This window comes from Antechinus flavipes, chromosome 2, assembly GCF_016432865.1.
Source record: "Antechinus flavipes isolate AdamAnt ecotype Samford, QLD, Australia chromosome 2, AdamAnt_v2, whole genome shotgun sequence".
NCBI lineage: Eukaryota > Metazoa > Chordata > Mammalia > Dasyuromorphia > Dasyuridae > Antechinus > Antechinus flavipes.
Genome location: NC_067399.1, coordinates 336,928,331 through 336,955,554, shown reverse-complemented (window position 1 = coordinate 336,955,554; position 27,224 = coordinate 336,928,331). Strand labels below are relative to the sequence as shown.

At 33.7% G+C, this 27,224-nt stretch overlaps 1 protein-coding gene across 3 annotated transcripts in view; it reads right to left on the bottom strand.

The window, feature by feature from the left end:
- The window catches only part of FUT8 (fucosyltransferase 8), a 425,078-nt gene that overhangs the window by 243,359 nt on the left and 154,495 nt on the right, over positions 1-27,224 (bottom strand). For all 3 annotated transcript variants that reach the window (XM_051977839.1, XM_051977837.1, XM_051977838.1), the window contains one exon: positions 3,278-3,709. In XM_051977839.1, coding sequence (XP_051833799.1) covers positions 3,278-3,480 — 203 coding nt within the window. In that variant the 5' untranslated portion in view covers positions 3,481-3,709. The remainder of the gene's footprint in view (positions 1-3,277; positions 3,710-27,224) is intronic.

Genomic DNA, 27,224 nt, shown 5'->3' with positions numbered 1-27,224 from the left:
CATTATAGATAAGAACTATGAAATAAATTTGAAAACATTTCATCTTCATACTTGCATTCGCCATAAACTAGCTAATATATATAAAAAATCCTAAAAGTTTGGACTTGGAAACACAGGTAGCAGATAACATCTGGTTCCCCACTAATCATGACTCCTAGAATACTCAGCCTCCAAAAAAAAGTTTCTCTAACACATTTCAGAGATGACATTTTTCCTGTACAAGAAAGGAAAGCCTTTACTGCTACCAAACAACAATCTGGGGAACTGCCACATTACCCAATATGGATACAGATTTAAAGGTATTTAGCATTAGACCTCGAACTTTAGATAACCATAAAGAATATCATATAATAACAATAACAATAATAATTTGCATTTGGACAAATATATCTGAAGTATAGGTTTTCTCCTTTTTTTCCTTTTCTAGTACAGATGCTGAATAACCACACAATGACACATATGGAAAGTCAGTTGCCATCCATTTGGAGCTAAAATGAAGAAAAGAAATTGATCCAATCTCCTCATTTATAAATTCCTGTAATTTACAGAGCTCTCATTTCAATTATTCCAATAACTAGTCTTAATTTAGTTCAATAATAAATCAATATTTTAAAGAATGTTGCTTTATTTTTAAAAAGCTATAACAGAAAACCCTATTTCACACAAATATTACAAGTGGAAGCAAAACTGATAGCACTTCCTTTGAGAACTTCCTTCATCTACCAAAACATGAGATTCTCAGTTTTGAGTGTTTATTTCAATGTATACAGATATGATAAGTTGTCACATTTACCTATGACAAACATGTAACTTTGTCTTTCTAGATCAGAAAGTGAATTTGAAGATCTTGCATGATTTTCACAAATATCCACTAAAAACCTAAAATTCAGGGGGAAAATCTTTGTTATAAGTGTGAATGTTTAATATTTGTTATAATCTATAAGAAAGTGACAAAATTTTGTTTTCTGACTAAAACACACTTCAAATACTTTGGCACATGAGAGCTATCTTAATCCCCCATATCATTGTACAATTTTGCAAAATTCTTCTTTTCAATGGGATTTTATCCTTATAATGATTGAGTTCCATAGGTCAGTCCCACATTATAACATTTTTTAACATTTTTATTTTTAAAAGAAATAATTTTTCCTTAAAATCAGTCTTAATGTAGCATATATGCAATCAAATGAACATCTTTAACTACATCTGTTGCTTTTTTCACATGTAATGCAAAATAAGAATTTAACTTCTCAATCTATTGCAAAGGTCTTCAGACACATAAGCATTTCTCTTCTCTCTCCCTGGCCCATTCCCCAACTGGAACCATTCCAAGAGCTTTTGCATGTAATTTGCTAAGCATCATTTCAACCATATCAATAGTTATAGACAGCAATTTCTCCTACATAATGAGGCTTTTTACACTTAGTAATTACATAAGCAATCTTAAGCAATATGAGTAATCCTTTTGATATTATAGACGTGGTTTGTCTTTGCTTACTTTTTTAAGTAAGAGAACTAATGTTCTCTGAAAAATTTTCATCTAGCCACCTTATTCCTCAATTAAATTTGACATAAATGGACTTAACTTTTTTAATACTAATAATAAATAAAAATAAAAAATAACTGCAGACTAGAGCTATAGAATTGGAAAGGATCATCAGAGGACATCTACTCCAACTGCGTTGGGGTTTTTTCAGATGAAGAAACAGATGAAGCATAGGAAGGCTAATTTGCTAGCCTAAAGTTACACAGGCAGCAAGTGACAGAATCAAGATTCAAACCTAGGTCATTTGAGTGAAAGCCAGGATTCCTTCCACTTCACTATACACTGAAGATGAACCTCTTGTGTTAGTCTCACTTTTATTGACTTTTAATGTAAACAATTTTTTCCAGGGGAAAAAAATACATGATATTTCAGTTGCATTTCAATTCCTACCCAAATGCTCTCCTAGACTTTATAATCTCCAGAAATTCATTAACTTGCAAGATGACATATCACCTTTAAAATTCATATTTCCTCAGTAACCCAGTCTCTGGGGTCCTACCCTTCCTTAGACTATGGACATAAGAGAGCTCTTCCCACAGTTACCATTTAAGGAAGGTAATCTACAATCACCTTATCATTTCCTCCCTTGACTATAAAACTTCATCACGTCCCTGCTTCCTCTCCCTATCTTCTAACTTTTTAGCTTCTTTTTATGTGTTATATGTTTTTATATGTTCCTTTTTAGACCTCTTCTACATATTTTATACTTATGGGGATAAGACTGTGAGTTCTTTGTCAGTAGAGATTGTCTTTTATCTTCCTTTATATCCTCAGCACTTAGTAAAATGTTGGAATACATTAAGTGCTTAATAAATGTTTGCCACTTCAAAAAAATATTCAATAATTTTGGACAGCTGACTTTTATAAAAACTCGAGCTATTTTTAACCACAGTGCTTTTTTCCATTGCATTTTAGGCACCCTTCAATTTTACATCTTCAGAAACTGTGATATTATATTATTCATAGACTATCAACAGTTGCAGAACTGGTAGATTTTTTTTTTAGGGGGTAAGGGAAGATACCAAATTGACCATGCCTGTGTTTAGGGAACCACCAATAAGGAGCCATTTTTTGTCAATAAATATTAGTACTCAATATGCAACATTTTAAGCCTTACAGGAGTGAATAGGTTATTGGAAAGCTAAGTAAAAAAAAAAAAAAAAAATTTTTTTTTTTGGTGGGGGGGAGGGGGAGAATATGAGTCCTTCCAAAGAACTTTTCAGAGTTTCACAGATAAAAATGTGTCAAATGTGGAATATCATTGATAAGATGAGATTTTGTTTCAGGAAAAGGTCTGAGGAAATGAAAACACTATGCAACAGTCTAAATACAATTCAGCCACTGGGTCCTATTCCTATTTAATTCAGAGCCAATTTATTTCCATCTACAGTGTCCATTCAAGATATGGCCTTAAGACACCAGCTCCATTCAAATACATAGTCCATAAACTAAAGATGCATTCTTCTTCATTCAATTGTTTATTCAAGTACTGATATGAACTGAACTCTCTTGCATTTAAAAAAATGACCAAATTTTTTTTTTTATCATACCTGTTTTACATATGAAAAGCACACACAGGAATCATCATTACCAAAGGTGGCTTAGTAACATATTTTATATACTACAAAAATGAAAAAAATACATATATATTTTACAAGAACTAACCAAAACATTATACCATAAAAGTCTATCACTTTTTTTTTCTTTTTTCCTAACCACTTTTCTACCTACCTGAGAGACTCTGCCATGCGCCTCAAGTCTTCATTCTGTTGTTTTAAGCGTTCGAGCTTTGCCAGTATCTTGGAGAGTTCTCTACTAGAATGATCAGGATGATCATTGTCCCTTACCAAGTGTCCACCTATGTAAAACAACAAAGTCCCCCAAGCAAAAAGAATGAGCATAATCCAACGCCAGGAGCCAGTCCATGGCCTCATTTTCAGGTTCTCAACGCTCTCCTTTTGCTTGCCTAGAGCTCAAAGAGCTACAAACAACATGGTGACTTGGAAGATAGCACAAAGGTGGGTTGGTTGCCTCTTTTTTATTTCAACACATGATGCTTCAAACAAATTAGTATCTGTTGAGAGTCCGTGAGCAATTTCTTTCACAAATCCTTCCAATGTTATGAGTAGGAAGCCTTCTTTTCAAGTCCTTGGATTTTACATTCTGTGGAAAAAATAAGAAATGAATTTAATGAAATGATGCAAGTTTATGGATAACAGAATGTACTGATCTTAAATAAGGAATTATTAAATATTTTTTAAATCTTAGAGGCCTTTGGAAGTCTGGTGAAAAACTCAAAGACCACAATCTCAGACAATTTTTTAAATAATAAATACAAAGGGATACAAAGGAAAACAATTATATTGCAATACATATAGAAAAACTAAGGATAATATTACTATCTATGTGTAGCAAGTAAAATGGAAGTTTTTGGTATCCACAGCAAGTCAGCTCTGTATACTATTCAATCTGTCCTAGATAACAACACAATTAGCTCTAGGTCTAAAAAAGACACAGACATCATCACCCTTTTTTCTTCTAAATACTGTCATTCTCTGTACACATGAAGAGGACAAGATTTTTATCTTGGTTGAGGATAATAACCAGAAAATGCCCTCTTCTACATATCTATCTTCAAAAGAAATAAAAACATCATTAGTAGTAAATGACTACAACTCTTCAATCCCATCTCTTAGACCCAGTTTACTAGCCAATAGAAGTATTTATCTCAGCAGACCACATGCAGGTTGCTACTTTCAGAATAAACTCTACAATAAGGTACATACTAGTGAGTCAGGGGCTACAATAGAAATTAAGAAACTGGCAAATACCTCTCCCAATAACAGAATCTAAGGTTCTCAATTGAATAGCTCTAGTAGAAGATCCTCCTAAAACAAGATGAGTTTTCCTGATTTAAAACAAAAACATGTACCTTTGCCACTGCGCCTTTTGAACTGACTGCATTTTCAATTTCACTTGATTTGATTTAGAATTTAATTTTGGTAACCCCAAAATTTTCCCTTTAAGGGCAATGAGTAACGAAAGACAATTTTTAAAATTATATGAATTATAATGAAAGACAAATTTTAAAATTATATGAATATTGCAGATACAGGGAGGAAGCTATATGTCAAACCATATATCTTTTTCTGAAAACAGTGACCAAAAGGACAATAAATTAAACTTTTTGCTTTTTGAACTGAGTGTGCTGATATTTTATTACATTTATATTACAATAGAATGGAACAGAAGGATAAACTTAATGATTAGGTTAAAAAAATTTTTTAATTTTTAAAAAGGCCTAGGTGAGGGGCAATTAGGTGGATAGAGCACCAGCCCTTTCAGAAGGACCTGAGTTCAAATTAGACCTCAGACACAACACTTCCTAGGTGTGTGACCCTGGGCAAGTGACTTAACTCCAATTGCATCAGGGGAAAAAAAAGGGGGGGAGGAGGAGGTGGAGGGAGAGAGAAAAGGTGCCTAGGTGAAAGAGTTGACATAATAAGGTTTAAAAAATTAGTATTCCAGGACTTCTCTTTTTCTACTTTAGAACTAAGATTCTGAATTACACTTAAAACAAGAAATTAAGGTAGGAAATTTTTTTCTTTTTCAACATGCTTTACATTAATGATCTGATTCTTATTACAACTTATGAAGTAAGTGCTATTATTATCCCCATTTTACAGGTGAAAAAAATAAAGCTCAGAAAGATTTAAGAAATTTTCCCAGTGGTCACATAGCTAGTTAAGTATCTGAGGCAGTAATTGAACTCTTCTGGATTCATTCTTTTCAGACATTTTATGTATTATGTTAGTTAGCTGCATTAAGCATTTTTTAATTTTTTAAATTCTTAAGTACTTTATCCCTAGTACTGGAATTGAATAGATTTATACCCACTTAAATAAGAAACTAAAGGAGGCCCAAATAAGCAATCAAGCATGCTTGGAAAGTTTGGTATCTTTTCTCTGTTTTTAAATTAAATAACCTTTAATTATGTCCTGCTGCTTTTACTAACTTTACCTTATTTGTTCAATTGTTCTTTCACTACTCTTTACCTGTCCTATCACTTCCCTTGCTAAATGAAGTCTTTTTAATCTCCTTTTGAATCCCCAATTGACCTAATGTGGACGTTTTAAGATTTCCCAACAACATAAAGAAAAATTAACACTTTGAAATACATCCTAATAAATTAATGTGGCTCAAACAGTCAACATAAACAGGATCATTTAACATGCAACCCATTAGTATCTGTGGTTTTTATAAGTTCATAGGACATTCTGAAATTCCGGTCATAATGTCCCTTCAACTCACCATTATAAAATACCATGCTGTACAAAGAGCCCTTCAGAAAACCCTGCCTTCTTTTCTTTTGAAGGCTGCAAGCCTACAAATCAACATTGAGTGAAACCCATAATTCCCTCCAAAAACAAAGGAAAGCTTAAAGGACTATTTAAATAAAGAGCAATAAAAGTGTGTGCAATAACATTTTACTTAGAATTACAATGATACACAGCAGCCATAAATCTGCAACGCTAGAGGCAAAACATACAAGAAGACACTTAGAGACAGGAGTTTACAGAGCCATAAAATTAGGCCTACAAAATTTAGTTTAAATTGACACCAGTGGATTTTAGAAACTAAACAAAACAAAACAAACAAAAAAACAAAAAAAAAAAAACAGCAAAAATACTGAGACTTGGTAAGTTATCACATTGTATAAGAAGCACAGGTGTTTCATAATCTGTCACGAGTTAGAAATTAGTTTAATATGTGCCAATTCTATTCGTTGGCATTATTTTCCATTTCTCAAACTATAATATTGTAGCCTTTAAGGAAAAGTATTTCCTGCTTAGGCTTCACTTTTCCTTTTCAAATGTAAGGATAAAATGAAATGACAAGGCTAAATGAGAGAGAGAAATGTGAAACTGGGGAAAATGTCATTTCTAAAGAATCTTAGCATGGTCCCCCTTCCCACCTAAAAGTGACTTTCTAAATGTAAATCTCGGGATATATAATCCAGTTAGTAAATAAACTTTTCTTAAGCACCTATTATATAGCAGAAACTGCTAAACTCTGGGGATATAAAAAGAAACAAAATAAAAATCCCTTGCCCTCAAAGAGTTTGTAATTCAATAGGAGAAAAAGCAATCAAATATATGTTTTAAAAAAAAGACATCACAAAGTGTGATGATAAATGAAAAAGTTACTTTTAACAAAAGAAAGTCATTTTCCATTAAAAAAAAAACCTCACCATTGCAAGACCAAATAAGCCATACTATTTCTATGTTTAATAATTATTCATATTTACCTAATTATTTTAAAATTTGTAGATTTATACTTCCCACATACTGCAAGGATTTACATATCTACATAAAAAAGAACTTTGTTGAGACCAAAGGAAAACTAGGGAACAATTCATTGTTTGTGTTTTTCCCTATAACAGTTTCAGATATAACCTAAAGTTTTCTAGAAATTTTAAGACAAGATGTCTAGCAGATCACAATGGCTGCTGAAAGAATCAATGACAAAGAATGAATTAATCAGAACATTTATTAAGCACCTACTATGTGCCAGACACTGCTAAGCCTTGGGGAGTTTTATACCCTATCCACCCCACTTGCAAGCAAGTGTCCAAGTCCTCAAGAAGCTCAAAATCTAGTGGGGGAAACAACAAGCAGACAAGGAAAAGAAAGCATTAGAATTAAGAGGGAAAAGATTTCCAATTAAAGGTGGGATTTTAGTTAGCAAGTAAAGGAAGCCAAGGAAGTCAGTAGGCAGAATGAAAGAAGATTATTCCAAGGTAGGGAGGAATGCCAGAGAAAATGCTCATGCTTCATCCAAGATGAAGTGTCATGTTTGTAAAACAACTGGAAAGCTAGTAACTGAATCAAAGAGTACATAGCAAGGAGTAAGGTATAAGAAGATTGGAAAGGTAGTATTGATGTGAACTCTAAAACCAGCTAAATGTGTTCCCTAGTCAAAAATTGCAAAAAGTCCAGACCACTCCCATTATTAACCATAATCATTACACAAAAAGATCAGCTTTCCCAAACTGTCTTATTACCACCGTTTTAAAAATTATCATTACCATAGTTAAGACAGTCGTGATGTAAACTCTATCAAGCATAATTGAAAAAAGTTAATTCTCCCAGACTTTCTTATAAGCATTTTTTAAAATAGCCAAGCTGGAAAATTAGTTTTCTCAGACAACCTTGATGGGAACTCAGTTTTCCCAGACTGTCTTCTTAATATCTTTAAGACAATCTCAATATCTCCATACATACCGTATTCTTGTCACTTTCTAGATCCCACCTTTATTTCCCCGTTATAAAAGTACTTTCCCTCAAAAGTATGTCACAAAACCATCTCTGGATTTTGTCCATGATCTTTTCTCCTGAATAAAAGTACCTTTCGGCAAAAGAGAAGGCCATTGTGATTTCAGTACATATGCCTTGAGCCTTAAGAAGTAGGAATTGCTGTCCCCATTTAGATAATGGAGAGCTTTGAATGTAAACATATTTATTTGCACCTAGTAGTTATAGAAAGCCACTAGATTTACTAAGTAGGAAGATGTTTTACAAAAAAATCACACAGTGCCTGAATGGAGGATGAACTGAAGTTAGGAAAGACTAAAGGCAGCCAGATCCCCAATAGATTAAATATGCTAAACATGAGTTTATGTAGGCTTGCACTAGTGGTGGCAATGTCGCAGGAAAGAAGGGGGTGTGTGTAAATGATATTTATTTCTTAGATAAAATCAAAAAGCTCTGGCAATAGTTTAGATGGGGATAAGGAGAGGAGCAGTTGATGACTCCTAAGTTGTAAACCTAAGAGATAGTAAGTTGGTGTTACTCTGTAAAGTAATAGAGAAAAGGATATGGAGGAAGGAGAGATTAGTTCAGTTTTAGACATATTTAGTGTAAGATGTGTACCTTAATTTAATCACTTTAGGACAGTACTCTACCTGCTTCTAATTTTCCTTGGTTTTTAGTTTGTACTTCATTGGGATGAAGTAAAAGAAAAGTTACTCTCAGTATGCCAGATAGAAGTTAGGGCTGGAGACCCACTGTGGAAAGAAGTGACTTTGCTGTCTTTTGGGCAGGAAAACAAAAAAGACCTGAAGAATAGGATAAACCATACAGTCTGCCAGACACTAAAGAGAAAATTAAGAATTTATCTGAGGACTAAGGACATTAAGCAGCAGAGGGGACAGTATGGTTTATAGAAAAACTAAGGTGGATTTTATGTCAGAGAAACTGGATTTGAATACCAGCAGATCACTACTATCTCTGTAAACTTAATTAAGAATTGGTTTTCTTACCTGTAAAATGAAATGGTTGCACTAAATTGCTTCTATTCCTTCTTATATAAATCTATAGTCATGAAAACTGTCACTGAAATGGACAAATGGCCCTCCTTTCCTCCTCGGGCCAGCAGAAGAAACTTTGCTCAACTAGATTGGGGGACTTCTTTTGCACTTCAAAGGGCCGGCTCAACAAGGCTCTTAAGGGTATCTGTTCCGGGAGGGTGGTGCTGGGAGGGTGGTACCGAGAGGGTGGTACCCCGAAACCCTCTATCTATGTTAAAACATCTGCCCAGGTGGGATTCTCCTCTTATCCTGTAAAACCCCCTATCTTCCTGTTGTAAAAAGCGAATCACAGATTAAAATGTAACAAGCCAACAAAAAAATGTTTATAAGGCTGTCTTTAGTTCTATGAGGCACGGAATTCGATCAGAACTCCGTCCCGAGCTCGGTACCAAATAAATTCTAAATTTTCCTCATTGCGGCTGACTTGAATTTTATTGCCTGGGCTATTTCAGTCATCAGCCCCACAGCCTGGAAGGTCTAAATCTAAAAAAGCACTTTCCTAAAGCAAAGATGAAGAACATCCAAACAAGAAGCTCCTAATTCCCCTAACAAGCAGTTAAAAAAAAAAAAAAAAAAAAAAAAGCCTGAGGTGCAGTGGAGGGATTAATGTCTGAGAGGGGACTTCAAGGCATAACAATAGCTAGGAGGCAGGGATCAATTTGATTGATAGTGACAGAAGCAAAGTATCTTCAGATGACAGTGAAGGAGGAAAAGAACTGGAGTAACAAGGCAGTCTTCTCCCCAATTTCCTTGAAGTCACAGTTTAAGAGGCAAGGACTTTCCCATTCATTTGTTCTAGCAAAACCCAAATGAACTTCCTCCAGTTTTCAGAGAATGAAAACTCCCCTGCACTCCCTCCCCCAAGGACATTTATTCCCTTTTCCACACAGAAAGGGGATCTGTAAGGCTAACTGCTTTCACAAGTTTTTAAGACAATCAGAAAAATTGTATTTAATGTTTTCCTGTGAGTTCTATTATTTGGGGATACTGGTGGCCTGATGATTATGGATAGATTCTGTACTGAATGGAAGCTGAATCTCGCCCCTTCCAAGTTGAAATTGTGTATGATGTGGGGATCAGAGAGGCAAAGGATTAACCTCAATACTATGTGGGGAGCAGTTACATTTCTGTCTGGGACTAATTCAAATGGTTGGGGTGGAGGGAGAAAGGAGGAGAAGGAGAAGGGGAGAGAGAAGAAGAAGGGAAGAGAGAAGAAGAGGAGGAGAGAGAAGGTGGAGAGAGAGAGAGGAGGAGGAAAGAGAGGAGAAAGGGGAATAAAGAGGTAGGGAGAAGGGGAGAGGGGGGAAGAAAAAAGGGGAGAGAAAGGAGGGGGAGGGGAAGCAGTTATTAAGTATGGTGTGTTTCTCTATGAGAGCCCCATCCACAAGTCTTAGAGCAAACAAATCCATTACATTTTTGATCCAGGTGATATCAATAGATCAAGTTCAAACTATCTTTAACAAAGACTTCAGAAAGCCATGAGTTATCATTTCTTAATCCTTTTCCTTAAGCTATAGGCTCCAATTTGGCAATAACTTTTAATTTTTTTTTCTTGTTCAAATTCCAGCAATAACATGAGCAAGCATAAACTAGTGTCTAAATGTCAAAATGTATTGTGTTATATTTAGACACTGTGGTTACCCAATTACTACAGAATAGAGCTCAACTCAATGGCAGAACTTGATGCTCATCAAGGGCTGTTAATGTAGTTTAGGGTGATAATGAAGGGATGCTATGCTGCTTCATGTCCAGTGTGGGACAACTAGTACCTATTACCTATTACTCAGAGACTTTCCTTCATGCCCAGTAGTTTCTCCTAAAGGAACTCCAAGGTTCTGCTTAACCCAGAAAAAGCAAGGCAGAAAGCCAGCAGGAAGAAATTTCAAAAAGAGAAATTTCACTTTAAATTACTGTAAACAATAAATATAGTTGGGAGATTACCAGCCAGGACAAACTTATGGATTATATGTACACAATTATAAAACACTTTTCACAAAAATAAAGACCAATCTAAACAATTGAAAAATTATTAATTACTCATGGGTTAGGTCAAGCCAATCTAATAAAAATGAGAATTCTATCAAGGCTCTACAAAGTGCCATGCCAATCAAACTATCAAACAATTATTTTATATAGCTAAAAAAAAAAAATTGTAACAAAATACTTCTGGCACAAAATATCAAGAATTTCAAGGGAATCAATGAAAGAAAATGTTAAGGCAGGCAGACTAGCAGTACCAGATTTCAAACTATATTACAAAGTGGTATAATTATCAAAACAATCTGTTACTGATTAAGAAACAGCAATGGATCAAGGAAATGGATTAGGTACACAATATATAACAACAATAAATGACTAGTATTTGATAAGTGAAAAATTTTTAGGGTAAAGATTCAACATGAGGAAAAAACTGCCAGGAAAAATTGAAAGCAGTTTGGCAAAAACTAGGCAAAAATCCATACCTCACACTGTACATTAAGATAAGGTCAAAATGCAAAATTCATTTTGACATAGGGGATGAAATAAGCAAATTAGGAAAACACGGAAAAATGTACCTGCCAAATCTATGGAAAAGGGAAGTTTATGACCAAATGAGACAAATGGCAATATAGAAAGGAAAAGGGCAGCTAGATGGTGCCTCGGATAGAGCACCACCCTTGAAGTCAGGAAAATCTGAATTCAAATCTGGTCTTAGATACCTAATACTTCCTAGCTATGTGACCCTGGGCAAGTCACTTAAAACCCAATTGCTTAAAAAAAAAAAAAAAAAAATATGGAAAGCAAAAAAGATAATTTTGAAATTAAGAGCCTTTTTTTTTTTTTTGCACAAAGAAAATTAATGCAGTCAAAATAAGAAGAAAAATTAGAAATGGGAAATGCAGATTTCTCTAACACAGGTTTCTTTCACAACTATATTGGGAATTGGGGCAAAGATTTGGAAGATGTCCATCAATTGGAAAATGGCTGAATAAGTTGTGATTAATGACTGTGATGGAATATACTATTGTGCTGTAAAAAATGATAAGATAATTTCAGAAAAACCTGGGAAGATTTATATGAATTTATGCAAAACAAAGTGAACAGAAACAGGAGAACATTATATATATAAAAGCAGTATTGAATCTACTATGAATAACTTAGCTATTCTGAACAATACAATGATCCATAACATTTCCAAAAGATTTAGGATGAAAAAAGCTATCTACATCTAGAGAAAACTTTAAATAAAAATTGAACTTTTAAAAATGGCTTATCTTTATTGTTTTACCTTATGCTTGCCTTTTTTTTTTTTTTTGGCTAGAAGGCAAATATGGAAATGTTTCATGTGACCTCACTTTTAACAAAATAGTTTTTTAAAGAAAAGGCAGGGGCCCTCAAGCCAATCAACACTCAAATCCAGATCAGGAATCTTAACATCAACATTCCTATGACTTCCTGACCTTATAAATAGTGCTTTCTCCCCCTCCCCCCCCCCCCGAGGCAATTGGGGTTAAGTGACTTGCCCAGGGTCACACAGTTGGAGGTGTTAAGTGTCTGAGGCCAGATTTAAATTCAGATCCTCCTGACTACAGGGCTGATGCCCTATCCATTGCGCCATCTAGCTGCTCCTAAATATTGCTTTGCTTATAATCTGCTCCCCTCTCCATATGACTTCACTGTTTCAGGAAACCATGTTATGAAACATTTGGTTTCAGGAATTGATACTCTTAAAAATTAAGTATTATTCCCCTCCCCACAAAGTTTTTGTTTATGTAGGTTAGATCTATCAATGGTTATCACATTAGAAATTAAAACATACTGGTATTATTATGAAAATAGTTCTGACTTTACTAGCCCTCCCCAAAAGGTGAGGGCAGGGAGTTTAGTTAAATGAAGTAAGGCAAGGCTCCTATTACATTCTGAAAATTGCTACCACATCTACTCCAAGATTCACCTTTTGAAAAATAGAGAAAAGAGTCTGGGAAGAAGGCAATTGGATTTCAAGAACAAGGATATCTAGCTTTACCAATAGTTACCAAGGCTGGAACTAGGAGGCTCCATCCAGTCAAAGCTCATTCTCTTCAGATTCTCTTCCTCCCACCCTCCTATCCCCCAACATAATCCATAGAGGAAAGGATATATATTTAACAATAAAAAGACAACATTAACATGATAAAGATTCTTATTATCAGATACTTTTTTTGTTGTTTTTTGATATATTTTATATTATTTTAGAGGAAAGGGGAGGGACAGAGAGGACATTTTTTTTTTTTTTTAATAACTTTTTTATTCACAGAACCCATGCCAGGGCAATTTTTTACAGCCTTATCCCTTGCACTCACTTCTGTTCCGATTTTTCTCCTCCCTCTCTCCATCCCCTCCCCCAGATGGCAAGCAGTCCTATACATGTTAAATAGGTTACAGGATATCCTAGATACAATATATGTGTGTAGAACCGAACAGTTCTCTTGTTGCACAGGCAGAATTGGATTCAGAAGGTAAAAATAACCCGGAAAGAAAAACAAAAATGCAAGCAGTTTATATTCATTTCCCACTGTTCTTTCTTTGAGTGTAGCTGCTTCTGTCCATCCTTGATCAATTGAAATTGAATTAGCTCTCTTTAACAAAGAGATCCACTTCCATTAGAATACATCCTCAGAAATAGTAAATGCATCCTTTTCAGACCACGATGCAATGAAAATTACATTCAACAAAAAGCCAGGGGAAAGTAGACCAAAAAATAATTGGAAACTAAATAATCTCATACTAAAGAATGATTGGGTGAAACAGCAAATCATAGACATAATTAATAACTTCACCCAAGAAAACGATAATAATGAGACATCATACCAAAATGTATGGGATGCAGCCAAAGCGGTAATAAGGGGAAATTTCATATCTCTAGAGGCCTATTTGTATAAAATAGAGAAAGAGAAGGTCAATGAATTGGGTTTGCAACTAAAAATGCTAGAAAAGGAACAAATTAAAAAACCCCAGTCAAACATTAAACTTGAAATTCTAAAAATAAAAGGAGAGATCAATAAAATTGAAAGTAAAAACTATTGAATTAATTAATAAAACTAAGCGTTGGTTCTATGAAAAAACCAACAAAATAGACAAGCCCTTAGTAAATCTGATTAAAAAAAGGAAAGAGGAAAATCAAATTGTTAGTCTTAAAAATGAAAAGGGAGAACTCGCTACTAACGAAGAGGAAATTAGAGCAATAATTAGGAGTTACTTTGCCCAACTTTATGCCAATAAATTTGACAACTTAAATGAAATAGAAAAATACCTCCAAAAATATAGCTTGCCCAAACTAACAGAAGAAGAAGTAAATATCCTAAACAGTCCCATCTCAGAAAAAGAAATAGAACAAACTATCAATCAACTCCCTAAGAAAAAATCCCCAGGACCAGATGGATTTACATGTGAATTCTACCAAACATTTAAAGAACAATTAACTCCAATGCTAAATAAACTATTTGAAAAAATAGGGATTGAAGGAGTCCTACCAAACTCCTTTTATGACACAGACATGGTACTGATACCTAAACCAGGTAGGCTGAAAACAGAGAAAGAAAATTATAGACCAATCTCCCTAATGAATATTGACGCTAAAATCTTAAATAAAATATTAGCAAAAAGATTACAAAAAATCATACCCAGGATAATACACTATGACCAAGTAGGATTTATACCAGGAACGCAGGGCTGGTTCAATATTAGGAAAACTATTAGCATAATTGACTATATCAATAACCAAACAAACAAAAACCATATGATCATCTCAATAGATACAGAAAAAGCATTTGATAAAATCCAACATCCATTCCTAATAAAAACACTTGAGAGCATAGGAATAAATGGACTTTTCCTTAAAATAGTCAGGAGCATATATTTAAAACCTTCAGTAAGCATCATATGCAATGGGGAAAAACTGGAACCTTTCCCAGTAAGATCTGGAGTGAAGCAAGGTTGCCCACTATCACCATTATTATTTAATATTGTATTAGAAACACTAGCCTCGGCAATAAGAGTCGAGAAAGACATTAAAGGAATTAGAGTAGGCAATGAGGAAACCAAACTATCACTCTTTGCAGATGATATGATGGTATACCTAGAGAACCCCAGAGATTCTACTAAAAAGCTATTAGAAATAATTCATAAGTTTAGCAAAGTAGCTGGCTACAAAATAAATCCCCATAAATCCTCAGCATTTTTATACATCACCAACAAAACCCAACAGCAAGAGATACAAAGAGAAATTCCATTCAAAATAACTGTTGATACCATAAAATATTTGGGAATCTATCTACCAAAGGAAAGTCAGGAATTATATGAGCAAAATTATAAAAAAGTCTCCACACAAATAAAGTCAGACTTAAATAATTGGAAAAATATTAAGTGCTCTTGGATCGGCTGAGCGAACATAATAAAGATGACAATACTCCCTAAACTAATCTATTTATTTAGTGCTATACCAATCAGACTTCCAAGAAAATATTTTACTGATCTAGAAAAAATAATAACAAAATTCATATGGAACAATAAAAAGTCAAGAATCTCAAGGGAATTAATGAAAAAAAAAAAAAATCAAATGAAGGTGGCCTAGCTGTACCTGATCTAAAATTATATTATAAAGCAGCAGTCACCAAAACCATTTGGTATTGGCTAAGAAATAGATTAGTGGATCAGTGGAAAAGGTTAGGTTCACAAGACAGAATAGTCAACTATAGCAATCTAGTGTCTGACAAACCCAAAGCCCCTAACTTCTGGGAAAAGAATTCATTATTTGATAAAAACTGCTGGGATGATTGGAAATTAGTATGGCAGAAATTAGGCATGGACCCACACTTAACACCATATACCAAGATAAGATCAAAATGGGTCCATGACCTAGACATAAAGAACAAGATTATAAATAAATTAGAGGAACATAGAATAGTTTATCTCTCAGACTTGTGGAGGAGAAAGAAATTTGTGACCAAAGATGAACTAGAGACCATTACTGATCACAAAATAGAAAATTTTGATTACATCAAATTAAAAAGCCTTTGTACAAACAAAACTAATGCAAACAAGATTAGAAGGGAAGCAACAAACTAGGAAAACATCTTCACAGTTAAAGGTTCTGATAAAGGCCTCATTTCCAAAATATATAGAGAACTGACTCAAATTTATAAGAAATCAAGCCATTCTCCAATTGATAAATGGTCAAAGGATATGAACAGACAATTTTCAGAGGATGAAATTGAAACTATTACCACTCATATGAAAGAGTGTTCCAAATCATTATTGATCAGAGAAATGCAAATTAAGACAACTCTGAGATACCACTACACACCTGTCAGATTGGCTAAGATGACAGGAAAAAATAATGATGAATGTTGGAGGGGATGCGGGAAAACTGGGACACTAATGCATTGTTGGTGGAGTTGTGAACGAATCCAACCATTCTGGAGTGCAATCTGGAATTATGCCCAAAAAGTTATCAAATTGTGCATACCCTTTGATCCAGCAGTGTTTCTATTGGGCTTATATCCCAAAGAAATACTAAAGAAGGGAAAGGGACCTGTATGTGCCATTGTAGTGGCTAGAAACTGGAAAATGAATGGATGCCCATCAATTGGAGAATGGCTGGGTAAATTGTGGTATATGAATGTTATGGAATATTATTGTTCTGTAAGAAATGACCAGCAGGATGAATACAGAGAGGACTGGCGAGACTTACATGAACTGATGCTAAGTGAAATGAGCAGAACCAGGAGATCATTATACACTTCGACAACGATATTGTATGAGGACATATTCTGATGGAAGTGGATTTCTTTGACAAAGAGACCTAACTGAGTTTCAATTGATAAATGACAGACAAAAGCAGCTACACCCAAAGAAAGAACACTGGGAAACGAATGTGAACTATCTGCATTTTTGTTTTTCTTCCCGGGTTATTTATACCTTCTGAATCCAATTCTCCCTATGCAACAAGAGAACTGTTCGGTTCTGCAAACATATATTGTATCTAGGATATACTGCAACATATCCAACATATAAAGGACTGCTTGCCATCTAGGGGAGGGGGTGGAGGGAGGGGAAAAAAAACTGGAACAGAAACGAGTGCAAAGGATAATGTTGTTAAAAAAAAAAAAAAATTATCCTGGCATGGATTCTGTCAATATAAAGTAATTATTAAATAAAAATTTAAAAAAAAAAAAAAAAAAGAATACATCCTCAAACAGTATCATTGTTGAGGTATATAATGATCTCCTGTGGTTCTGCTCATTTCACTTAACATCAGTTCATGTAAGTCTCGCCAGTCCTCTCTGTATTCATCCTGCTGGTCATTTCTTACAGAACAATAATATTCCATAACGTTCATATACCACAATTTACTCAACCATTCTCCAATTGATGGGCATCCATTCATTTTCCAGCTTCTAGCCACTACAAATAGGGCTGCCACAAACATTTTGGCACATACAGGTCCCTTTCCCTTCTTTAGTATCTCTTTGGGGTATAAGCCCAGTAGAAACACTGCTGGATCAAAGGGTATGCACAATTTGATAACTTTTTGAGCATAATTCCAGATTGCTCTCCAGAATGGCTGGATGTGTTCACAATTCCACCAACAATGTATCAGTGTCCCAGTTTTCCCACATCCCCTCCAACATTCCACATTATCTTTCCCTTTCACTCTAGCCAATCTGACAGGTGTGTAGTGGTATCTCAGAGTTGTCTTAATTTGCATTTCTCTGATTAATAATGATTTGGAGCATATTTTCCTATGTCTATAAATAGTTTCAATTTCTTTGTCTGAGAATTGTCTGTTCATATCCTTTGACCATTTATCAATTGGAGAATGGTTTGATTTCTTATAAATTAGAATCAATTCTCTATATTTTGGAAATGAGGCCTTTATCAGAACCTTTAACTGTTTTCCCAGTTTATTGTTTCCCTTCTAATCTTGTCTGCATTTGTTTTGTTTGTACAAAAACTTTTCAATTTCATATAATCAAAATTTTCTATTTTGTGGTCAATAGTGATCTCTAGTTCTTCTTTGGTCATAAATTCCTCCCTATTCCACAGGTCTGAGAGGTAAACTATCCTATGCTCTTCCAATTTATTTATAATCTCATTCTTTATGCCTAGGTCATGAACCCATTTTGACCTTATCTTGGTGTAAGGTGTTAAGTGTGGGTCAATGCCTAGTTTCTGCGGTACTAATTTCCAATTTTCCCAGGAATTTTTGTCAAATAATGTGTTCTTATCCCAAAAACTGGGGTCTTTGGGTTTGTCAAACACTATATTATTAAAGTTATTGGCTGTTTTGTCCTTTGAACCTAACCTATTCCATTGATCAATTACTCTATTTCTTAGCCAATACCAGATGGTTTTAGTAACTGCTGCTTTATAATATCATTTTAGATCTGGTACAGCTAAGCCACCTTCATTTGATTTTTTTTTTCATTAATTCCCTTGAAATTATTGACCTTTTGTTTTTCCATATGAAGAGGACATTTCTTAAGAGCCTACTATAAACCAGACTTTATGCTAAGTGCATTAAAAGTATTTTTTTTAATATTATCTTCACAATACCCCCCTAACACAATTACAACACCCATTTTATAGTTAATGAAACTGAGGCAAGCTGAGGTTAAAGTGACCTGACTTAGGGTCACAGAGGAGTGAGGAGATAAGAGAAACACAACTATAAAAATTTGTTATCCTGAAATGTGCCTGGAAAAGCAAATAAAAACACCTGAATAAAATGAGACTGCAAATATTCTGTTTATACTATACTAAAGTCTAATTAACTTTAAGCAAATATTTAAAAGGGTTAGTGCAGTGTAAACCACACATGGCTCTGTAAATTTAATATAAGATGTAAATAAAAACTGGTTAATAAATCATTAAATGCCGGAATTAAGACATTTAGATGCAGTTTCAAGAGGATAGGATTATTTAAGCTATTATATCATAATAGTCAGTCTTATTTTTAATGAAAAGATACATTACAACAAATTTAAGAAGTTCCTATTCAGCAGATATAATCAAATCAATTCAGACTGCAAGAATTTTTTTCACAGTTTATAATAAACTCCATCACAAATAATTAGTTTTTATTTAATAGGAAAATACATATTATAAGGGAGATAAACAAAAGCAATATATGAATAACCTATGCTGATGGTTGAATTAATTAAAACTGGTTGAAAGAAGATATTAGATAAATATTATACCCAGACCAGCTAGAAATCTCATTTAGAACATATTTTTTCATCCTTTTTTTTAATCTTTGATTCTCAAAAGAAAGGGATTTTAAAGTCACAGTAAGAGGAATGAGGTCTTACTAAACACTAAATGGAGAGAGAGAGAGAGAGAGAGAGAGAGAGAGAGAGAGAAGACAAATGGTAAAGTGCTATAAGCCTGTGAGGTTTTCTGCAATCTCAAAAAGAGGAATTGATACCTTTATCAATGCAAGTGTTAACTGTGTTCAATTGATAAATGATGGACAGAAGCAGCTACACCCAAAGAAAGAACACTGGGAAATGAATGTGAACTATTTGCATTTTTGTTTTTCTTTCCGAGTTGTTTTTACCTTCTGAATCCAATTCTCCCTGTGCAACAAGAGAACTGTTGGGTTCTGCAAACATATATTGTATCTAGGATATACTGCAACATATCTGACATATATAGGACTGCTTGCCATCTAGGGGAGGGGGTGGAGGGAGGGAGGGGAAAAATCAGAACAGAAGCGAGTGCAAGGGATAATGTTGTATAAAAAAAAATTACCCTGGCATGGATTCTGTCAATATAAAGTTATTATAAAATAAAAAAAAAGAAAGAAAAGAAACTTTAAGTAAATCAAAAGAAAAAAAAAGTGTTAACTGTGTTTAGTAAATTAAGCATTCTCAGATAAGGACAGAGCTGTGGGGAGGATAAAATGAGATAACCTTTCAGGAGCTTTAAAATTTTTAGTTATTAATTATCATCATTTACTAATACGGCATTATATTCTTATTGAAACCAAAAAGTTAAAGTTAAACCAAGAACTCAAACTAAACTGCTATCCTAAAGTTATATAATCACTAAATAAAGCTTTATAATAAAGACAACCGGAATCACAGAGGCAGTGACAATTGGGGCCTAGAGCTAAGACATTTGAAGAGGTATTTCTAATAAGACACAGAGATATTACAGTGAGATTCTCAATAGAATCTTTAGACAACTTAAAAGAAATAATCATAAGAATTACTATAATGGGGGCAGCTAGTGGATAGAGTAGAGAGTGGAAAGTGGATAGAGTACTAGCCCTGAAGTCAGGAGAACCTTAGTTCAAATCTGGTCTCAGACACTTCTTAACTGTGTGACCCTGGGCAAGTCAGTTAACCCCAATTGTCTCAATAAAAAAAAAATAGAATTACTTTAATGGCAACCTACCTTCCCTTCCCCCAAAAGAATCAACAAAATATATAAACTGCATACTATACACTTTGTATTGTAAAAGTTAAAGTCCTACAATAAATCTATTATATTAACTATCAGAAGTGAGAACAGAAGAATAATGATTAGATACTATTCCTTGAATTAAATACAGGATTTAGAGATGAAATGAGACCTTAGGGATTAGTGAGTCACACTAAGTTACATTACAAATGAGGAAATTGAGACCCAGAGAGATCAAGCCATTTGTTAAGTGATGGGAAGTATCACAGAGCTTCAGATATGTCTGAAGAAAGTTTCAAACACAGATTTCGCTGATTCTAAATTTGGCACTCTATAAAATAACAACAGTATAAAAAAGCAGTAATTCATGTACTCAGCAAAAAATGTTGGATGCCAACACTGAACAAGGACAAATTATATCATAAAACACAAAGAAGGCAAAGACTTATTTCTGGGGATTTGCTTTCAGAAGAAAGAAATTAATTCTCAATATATCAAAATATTAATTAAAAATAATCATTAATCCTCAATTCTATAAGAGTACTTAAATGAAAACACTTTTAAGTCCTTCAAATATATCTATAAATCAAAAGTTTTAATAAATGTATGACTAAAAAGACCCGCAAAAAAGAAACATTTTCATGAAACTGGCCTTTCATCAATGTTCTGTGACTGAGTTCTTGTAAATATTTTTGTCAAAATCTGACTAAGATATTGACTTAAGATCAAGAAATGTTTTCTCAAAGGCAAATAAGTCAATTAGCTCACATAAAAATATAAGGAGGGCTGGAGACCTAAAATTAAGCACCTAAATACACAATAATGGGAGTTTTTACATGTCATCAAATTATCCCCCAAAATACTTCCTATAGTACATACTATGATAATAAAATATGATTTCAAGAGTTTTGCACATCAGCTAAGCATGCATCCAATTGCTCTATACTTTTATTTCCATTAAAATAATACTATATGAGCACATGAAATTAAATGGTCTGGTATTTTGAATTAATACTACAAAATATTCTAGTGGTGCACTGAAACCAGTCTATATGTTAGAAATTATTCTCATTAGTTATGAAGCAATTTTTGGTTTCTACAAGATTATTTTATCTGGCTCACTTCAGGTTCACCATATCACTACCACGCTATTATTGCCTTTTATCCCTTTTTTTTCTAAGTCCAATGAACCTTCAGCCTTAAATTTGGTGCCATTATCTGAATGAAGTAATCAGTTGATTAACTAAGGAGATCAAGACAAGTAGTTTTTAAATATTTGATGAATAGTATGGTCTTTAAATGCATTTATATGCACCTTAATAGAATACATTGTGCATATAATTCCTCCTTTAAAAATCGTCCTTTAACTGCTTGCCATCTGGGCGAGGGGGTTGAGGGAGGGAAGGGAAAAATCAGAACAGAAGAGAGTGCAAGGGATAATGTAAAAAATTACCCTGGCATGGGTTCTGTCAATAAAAAGTTATTTTAAAATAAATAAATAAAAATAAATAAAATTCTTCCTTTACCAAATAATTTACTCAAAAGTTTAAACAAAATTACAAATAACAAAAACAAATACTGGCAGAAATACTGAATCCTATACAATAATAATATACTATTTTAATTTCCTTTAATCTGCAGAAAATGGTCAGAACAGAGAAAGAGACTGATCAAATTCAATTTCAAGTCGAACAAAATTCCTTCCTCGGGCAAACTTTAATTTTTAAAGAAACCAAAACACAGAACAGTACATTTAGTAACTAAGAAGGCCTATCTTCACCAGGTAAATATATTTGAAGGATCCATAGTTATATTTAGTAATATTGCCAATTACATTCAAAAACAATCTGACAGATATTTTATTAAGCACTTGCCCTCCTGTACAGAGTAATATACTACATATATTTTTCTATGTGTTTGTTTTCTCTCCCATTAGACTGTAACCTCCTTGAGAACAAAGATTGTTTCATTCTTTGTACGATATTCCCCAACATCAAGCACAATTTGAGTCCATGTTTAGTAAATACTTGTTGAATGATTGCTTGATGTCAAGAATATTAAAATAAGTCTTCCACCAAGCATAACAAGTGGATTTCTTGTGAAAACTTTCTGAAGGACACAAGACAAAAAAGCATTACACTTGTAAAATAAGGTGTGGATAGTAGCAATCTCCACCACTGGAGGGAGCAAACACTGCTGAAATCACAAATAAGTACTGTTAGTGACAATAGTATTAAAAAGAAGTGCAACACCAAAAAAGCTTTTTTGATGTTACATGTAAAATTTTTTATTATTCTCATTTCCTTGTAAAATAAAGAGATTAAGAACTTCAAACTGATAATTTTTTCAGTATATCCTACAGAAATATAAATCTAATTTACAAAGTACAGTCAAGTTGCTAATCTTAGCATTTCTTTTAAAACTATTTCTAAAAAAAAACAATGTGCACTCTTCTACAATCATTATTAAGGGGAAAAAAAACCTACTGGAATAAATGAGCAAACAAAACTTTTGGGGAAGGATTACACAAGTCATGGATTAATGTGTTTCCTGTGAGTGGGATTAATAAATCTCTTCTCTATAAATGATAAAAGATTAATATTTTTTCAACATTTGTCCCAGGACATACAACCTCCTTTTATAGATTATATTCGAAATCCTATAGATCAATCTCAAATCAACCAAATACTTGCAATGATCATTGTCGATGGAAATCATTTCATGTGTATAAAAATGTTGATTTTTACCCTTCATCATTTTTTGTAGTTCTTTTCTCTGCAGGACATTCTCAGTAATAAATGTGGCATCTTTAGATCATACAATATAATGATCTCTCAGGTGTTAGATAGTTTTCTTAAAGTTTTCATACTCCAAAAATTCTTCTTCATAAAGTATCTTACACATCATCCCAAAGCACCATTTTTTCTGGCTAAGTTCTTTAAACAATTTTTTTTCATTTGGTTTGATAAGGAGCTAAATAAATAATAAAATAAATATAAATAGCTAAATTTAGTGGCATACTCCTAGTTACTAAAAGCATTCCTTTTTTGGTTGTCTTATTACGAGAGAAAAGTTTACTTTATTTAATGCTATTAAATTAAATTTATTTATTTATTTATTTAATGCATTTGAAATTAAGGCTGCCTTGCTCAAAAATCAGTTTCCATAATCACAAGAGTTTGGGGTTTCAGACACACTAATTTGAGTCTCTGTGGCTAATCAAACTAAAGTGCCTGCTTTAAGTCATTTTCAAATATAATGAACACAAGGGTTACAAAACCTATGAGAACCAAATCAAAGTAAAGTCTTTAATCCTAAAAGAAAACACAGCTCTTACACTTGCCCACCCCAGTAAGATTTCATTTAATGGAACAACATTCAAAAAAAAGTGAGCAAAAGCATTTCATCTCTGAAGTTTCCCCTACAGCAGTGATAGACTTTTCTGACCTTACAATATAACAGGGGGAGAAATATGAGGTTTAGACGCATTTATCTGTTTTATCTGAGGGCTCATATTTTGTTTTTATGCTCTCAGAGATCAGAGAACACAAAGGGCTCCAAAGGTTGGCTATTCCTGACCCACACCAACAGAATCCTTTTCCTCAATATTAAGCCCACCCTGAGACTTAGTTTAATCTCAAAATGAGGTTAATATATCCATGTGCCCATTTATTTCCATTTTTGTAGTATTCACTACATGGCTCCAGAAATTTTATATGAAATATTTCCTATTTTTAGCTCATAATTCTCAGATAAAGACAATAAACTCTTCTCTCCACTTTGCAAAGGATCATAGATTTAGACCAGGAAGCAATCTTAGAGATCATGAAGTTCAACCATTTGTATAACTTATATAACTAGGACAATTCAATCTTCCATTAACTTATATTCCATCAGTCCATCGCTCCACACTATAAATCAAAATTGCAGTTATTTTATAATTTCTGATGCTCCCATATAAATTTTCTTCACAAATGTTCCCAATTTTAGCAAAATATTCAAAGTATGATTCTATTAATCTTTCAAAAGTTTTTGGTTTTGTTCTTTTTTGGTTGGAAAAAAGATCCCTTACAAAAACAATGCAACTTACTGGTCCTATTTGCTGCTTTGCTAAAAGCAAAATCCTTGATCTACTGCTTTCTAAATGTTCCATTAAAATGTTCCTGAAAAGAAATGTTAATTTTTAAACTCACTGCTTAAAGCTAACATTATTATAATCAAATTTCACCCTATCATTTTTGAAACATTATTCCATATACATGTGTTTAATTCAATGCAATCTTTTAAAGATATATACCCTTTCCATGTGACACAGATACTTCAATCAATAAATCAACAAGTAACATCACTTGCCTCCCCTTCTTGCTGTTGTTTATCCTTTGTTTTTAAAAAGAATCAAGAAAATCATGGGTTGATGTCTCTTGACATATAAATGAATAGAATTTTAAGTGAGCAAAGTCCAAAGACAGAAAAATATCAAGCCAACTGATGACAATTGCGTGTGTAGTAGATGACTCTGGCATCTTCAAAGTCTGACCAAGCTCTAAGCACTTCACAGTGTCTGCTTCAGCTGCCTTCATGGATGCTGGGACAAATTATTTTCATTTGCCTATTCTGCAAGGCAGAAGTCTTCACATGCTTGGTGTAGACACCACTCTAAATTACCCAAGGGCTTGAGGCTCAGCAGTTACCCTCAACCTGCCAACTGCCAAGACCATTTCCAAGGGAGTATCTGCTGTGCATGCGTGAGCTTCTTGGATTCACAGGTGAAAACTGAGCATCAGGTATCAACACCAAAAATGGATGAGCAGCCCTGAAAAGGATTCAGTAAGCCCTCACATCCAGAGATGCTAGTCCTCCTTAAACACTCCACATTATCAAAAGGAAAACAGTATCATATTCACAAGAGATAACGAGGTAGTACAATGAATACCCTTAGTGATAATGAGGGAACTTTACTTCAAGACTGCAAGTGAAAGAAGATAATATAGGACAGCTTTTCTTTTCTTTTAACCAGAGAGAGGAAAAGCCAATTTTTGATCAGTTATATACACAGTAGGCCACAAATCTATGTTCCTTCTGTCTTTAGGCACATTATACCAATCACCCCAACCCTTCTTTTTCTCCCAGTCCATCACTCCTTGTTTGACACGACCTACCCCACTTCAAATTCATGACCATGCAATTAATCAGTTCAACCTTATATCCTCCAATTTCTTGATTCTTATTTGTTGCTTATGAGGAAGTCAAAAAGCCCTATCAATTTTTACAAAAAACAATGTAGCTGGACCCTCATGGCTTTAAAATATTTTTATTCTTCCCTAATTTGTAATCCATTATTTTTTTCTTAAACATTGTTACAACTTTTTTTTTTTTTTTTTTTTGCTGAGATAATTGAGGTTAAGTGACTTGCCCAAGGTCATGTAGTTAGGAAGTGTTGTGTGGGACCAAATTTGAACTCAAGTCTTCCTAATCTAATGGCTGGTCCTCCATCCACTATACCACCTAGCTGCCCCTGTTAACAACTTTTTTTAATCTATACACTATCACCCATGCTTAGTTTCAGCCAAAAATCTATGAATTTATGAACAAGACACAAAGATATTCTTAGCAAGCTTTCTCTTCATTCCTTTTTTGTATTTCATAACTCCTCTACCCTGTCTCCCTTTCTGAGGAAAGTGGTCTTCCTCCTTGTCAGAGTCAATCACTCAACTTATGCCTCTAGTCTAACATCTTTTCTAGGTTCTTCACCAAAAGCCGCCTTCTTTAATCATCCAACTTCCCTTTCCTTATCTTCTGACCTAGCATCCTAAAACCAAAACAGTTTGTTCTCCCTTTCAACAAACTTCTAGAAAAGGCTAGCAACAGTTATTTTAATTCCATAAAATCTTCTAACTTGTGCATGAATGAAATCAATGCAACTAGAATAAGAGAAAATATTTGCATTCAATATTCTGAGCAAAGTATTAATACCTAAGATATATGGGGAACAGACAAAAATATCTAAATTATAGAATGACATGTAATGATAGACATCTTCTGCAAGGTATCCGGCCAAATAACTGTTGAATCTAGGTAATAAACAACATTAATCCACAAGTCATTCTTGAGGGAGAGGGTAGGATGACTTCTTTGAGTGATTATTGATTTCTTGCAGGCAACTTGAAGTTCCTGAGGCTTGATGCAATGACAAAGGTAAACAACAAACATTTGGAAGACTTTTCTATGAAAAGAGAACTCTTTTCAACTTGGCTTCTCTGTTGGACCCTCTTTTCCACAGTTACAAGTAACTTTGGTGAACATACATTAAAGATTTTTTTGCTTCCTCATTAAAAAGTCAATTAATTCTTTTTTTTTAGCCAAGTTATATTTATTGCTTTATTTTGTAAGGCATCCTAACAAAACTATGTATGAATTATAGATATCTTGAAGCAAAAACACCTATTAATATTTATCCTATTAAGTCAAATGCTCTTATGCAATCAACAAACAATAAATACAACTAAGAGTTTATGTTCTCTACATATTTCAATGAGTTGAAAAATGGTAAAGCTGTTGTCCACTGATGAATATTACTTGGAAAAGCCTGCTTATTCCTTACTAATATCCTTAATAAGAAGTCCTCAATTCATGTATGGATAACTCTCATAAAGATTTAAAGATAAAACATTTTTTAAAGTAATTTTTTTCTCCTTCCTAATTATTCAGCTTTAAATTTTTTCCCCATATTCAGAAACCGTCATCTCTTTTTATACATCGGTTCCCCAAACAGTCTTACAATCATATTGCCTCTAGTACAGAATTTTTCTATATATTCTTGGTCTAATATGATTACTTTTCCCATCTTTGTTTTCTTTTATGACTTCCAATCTCCTTTACAAA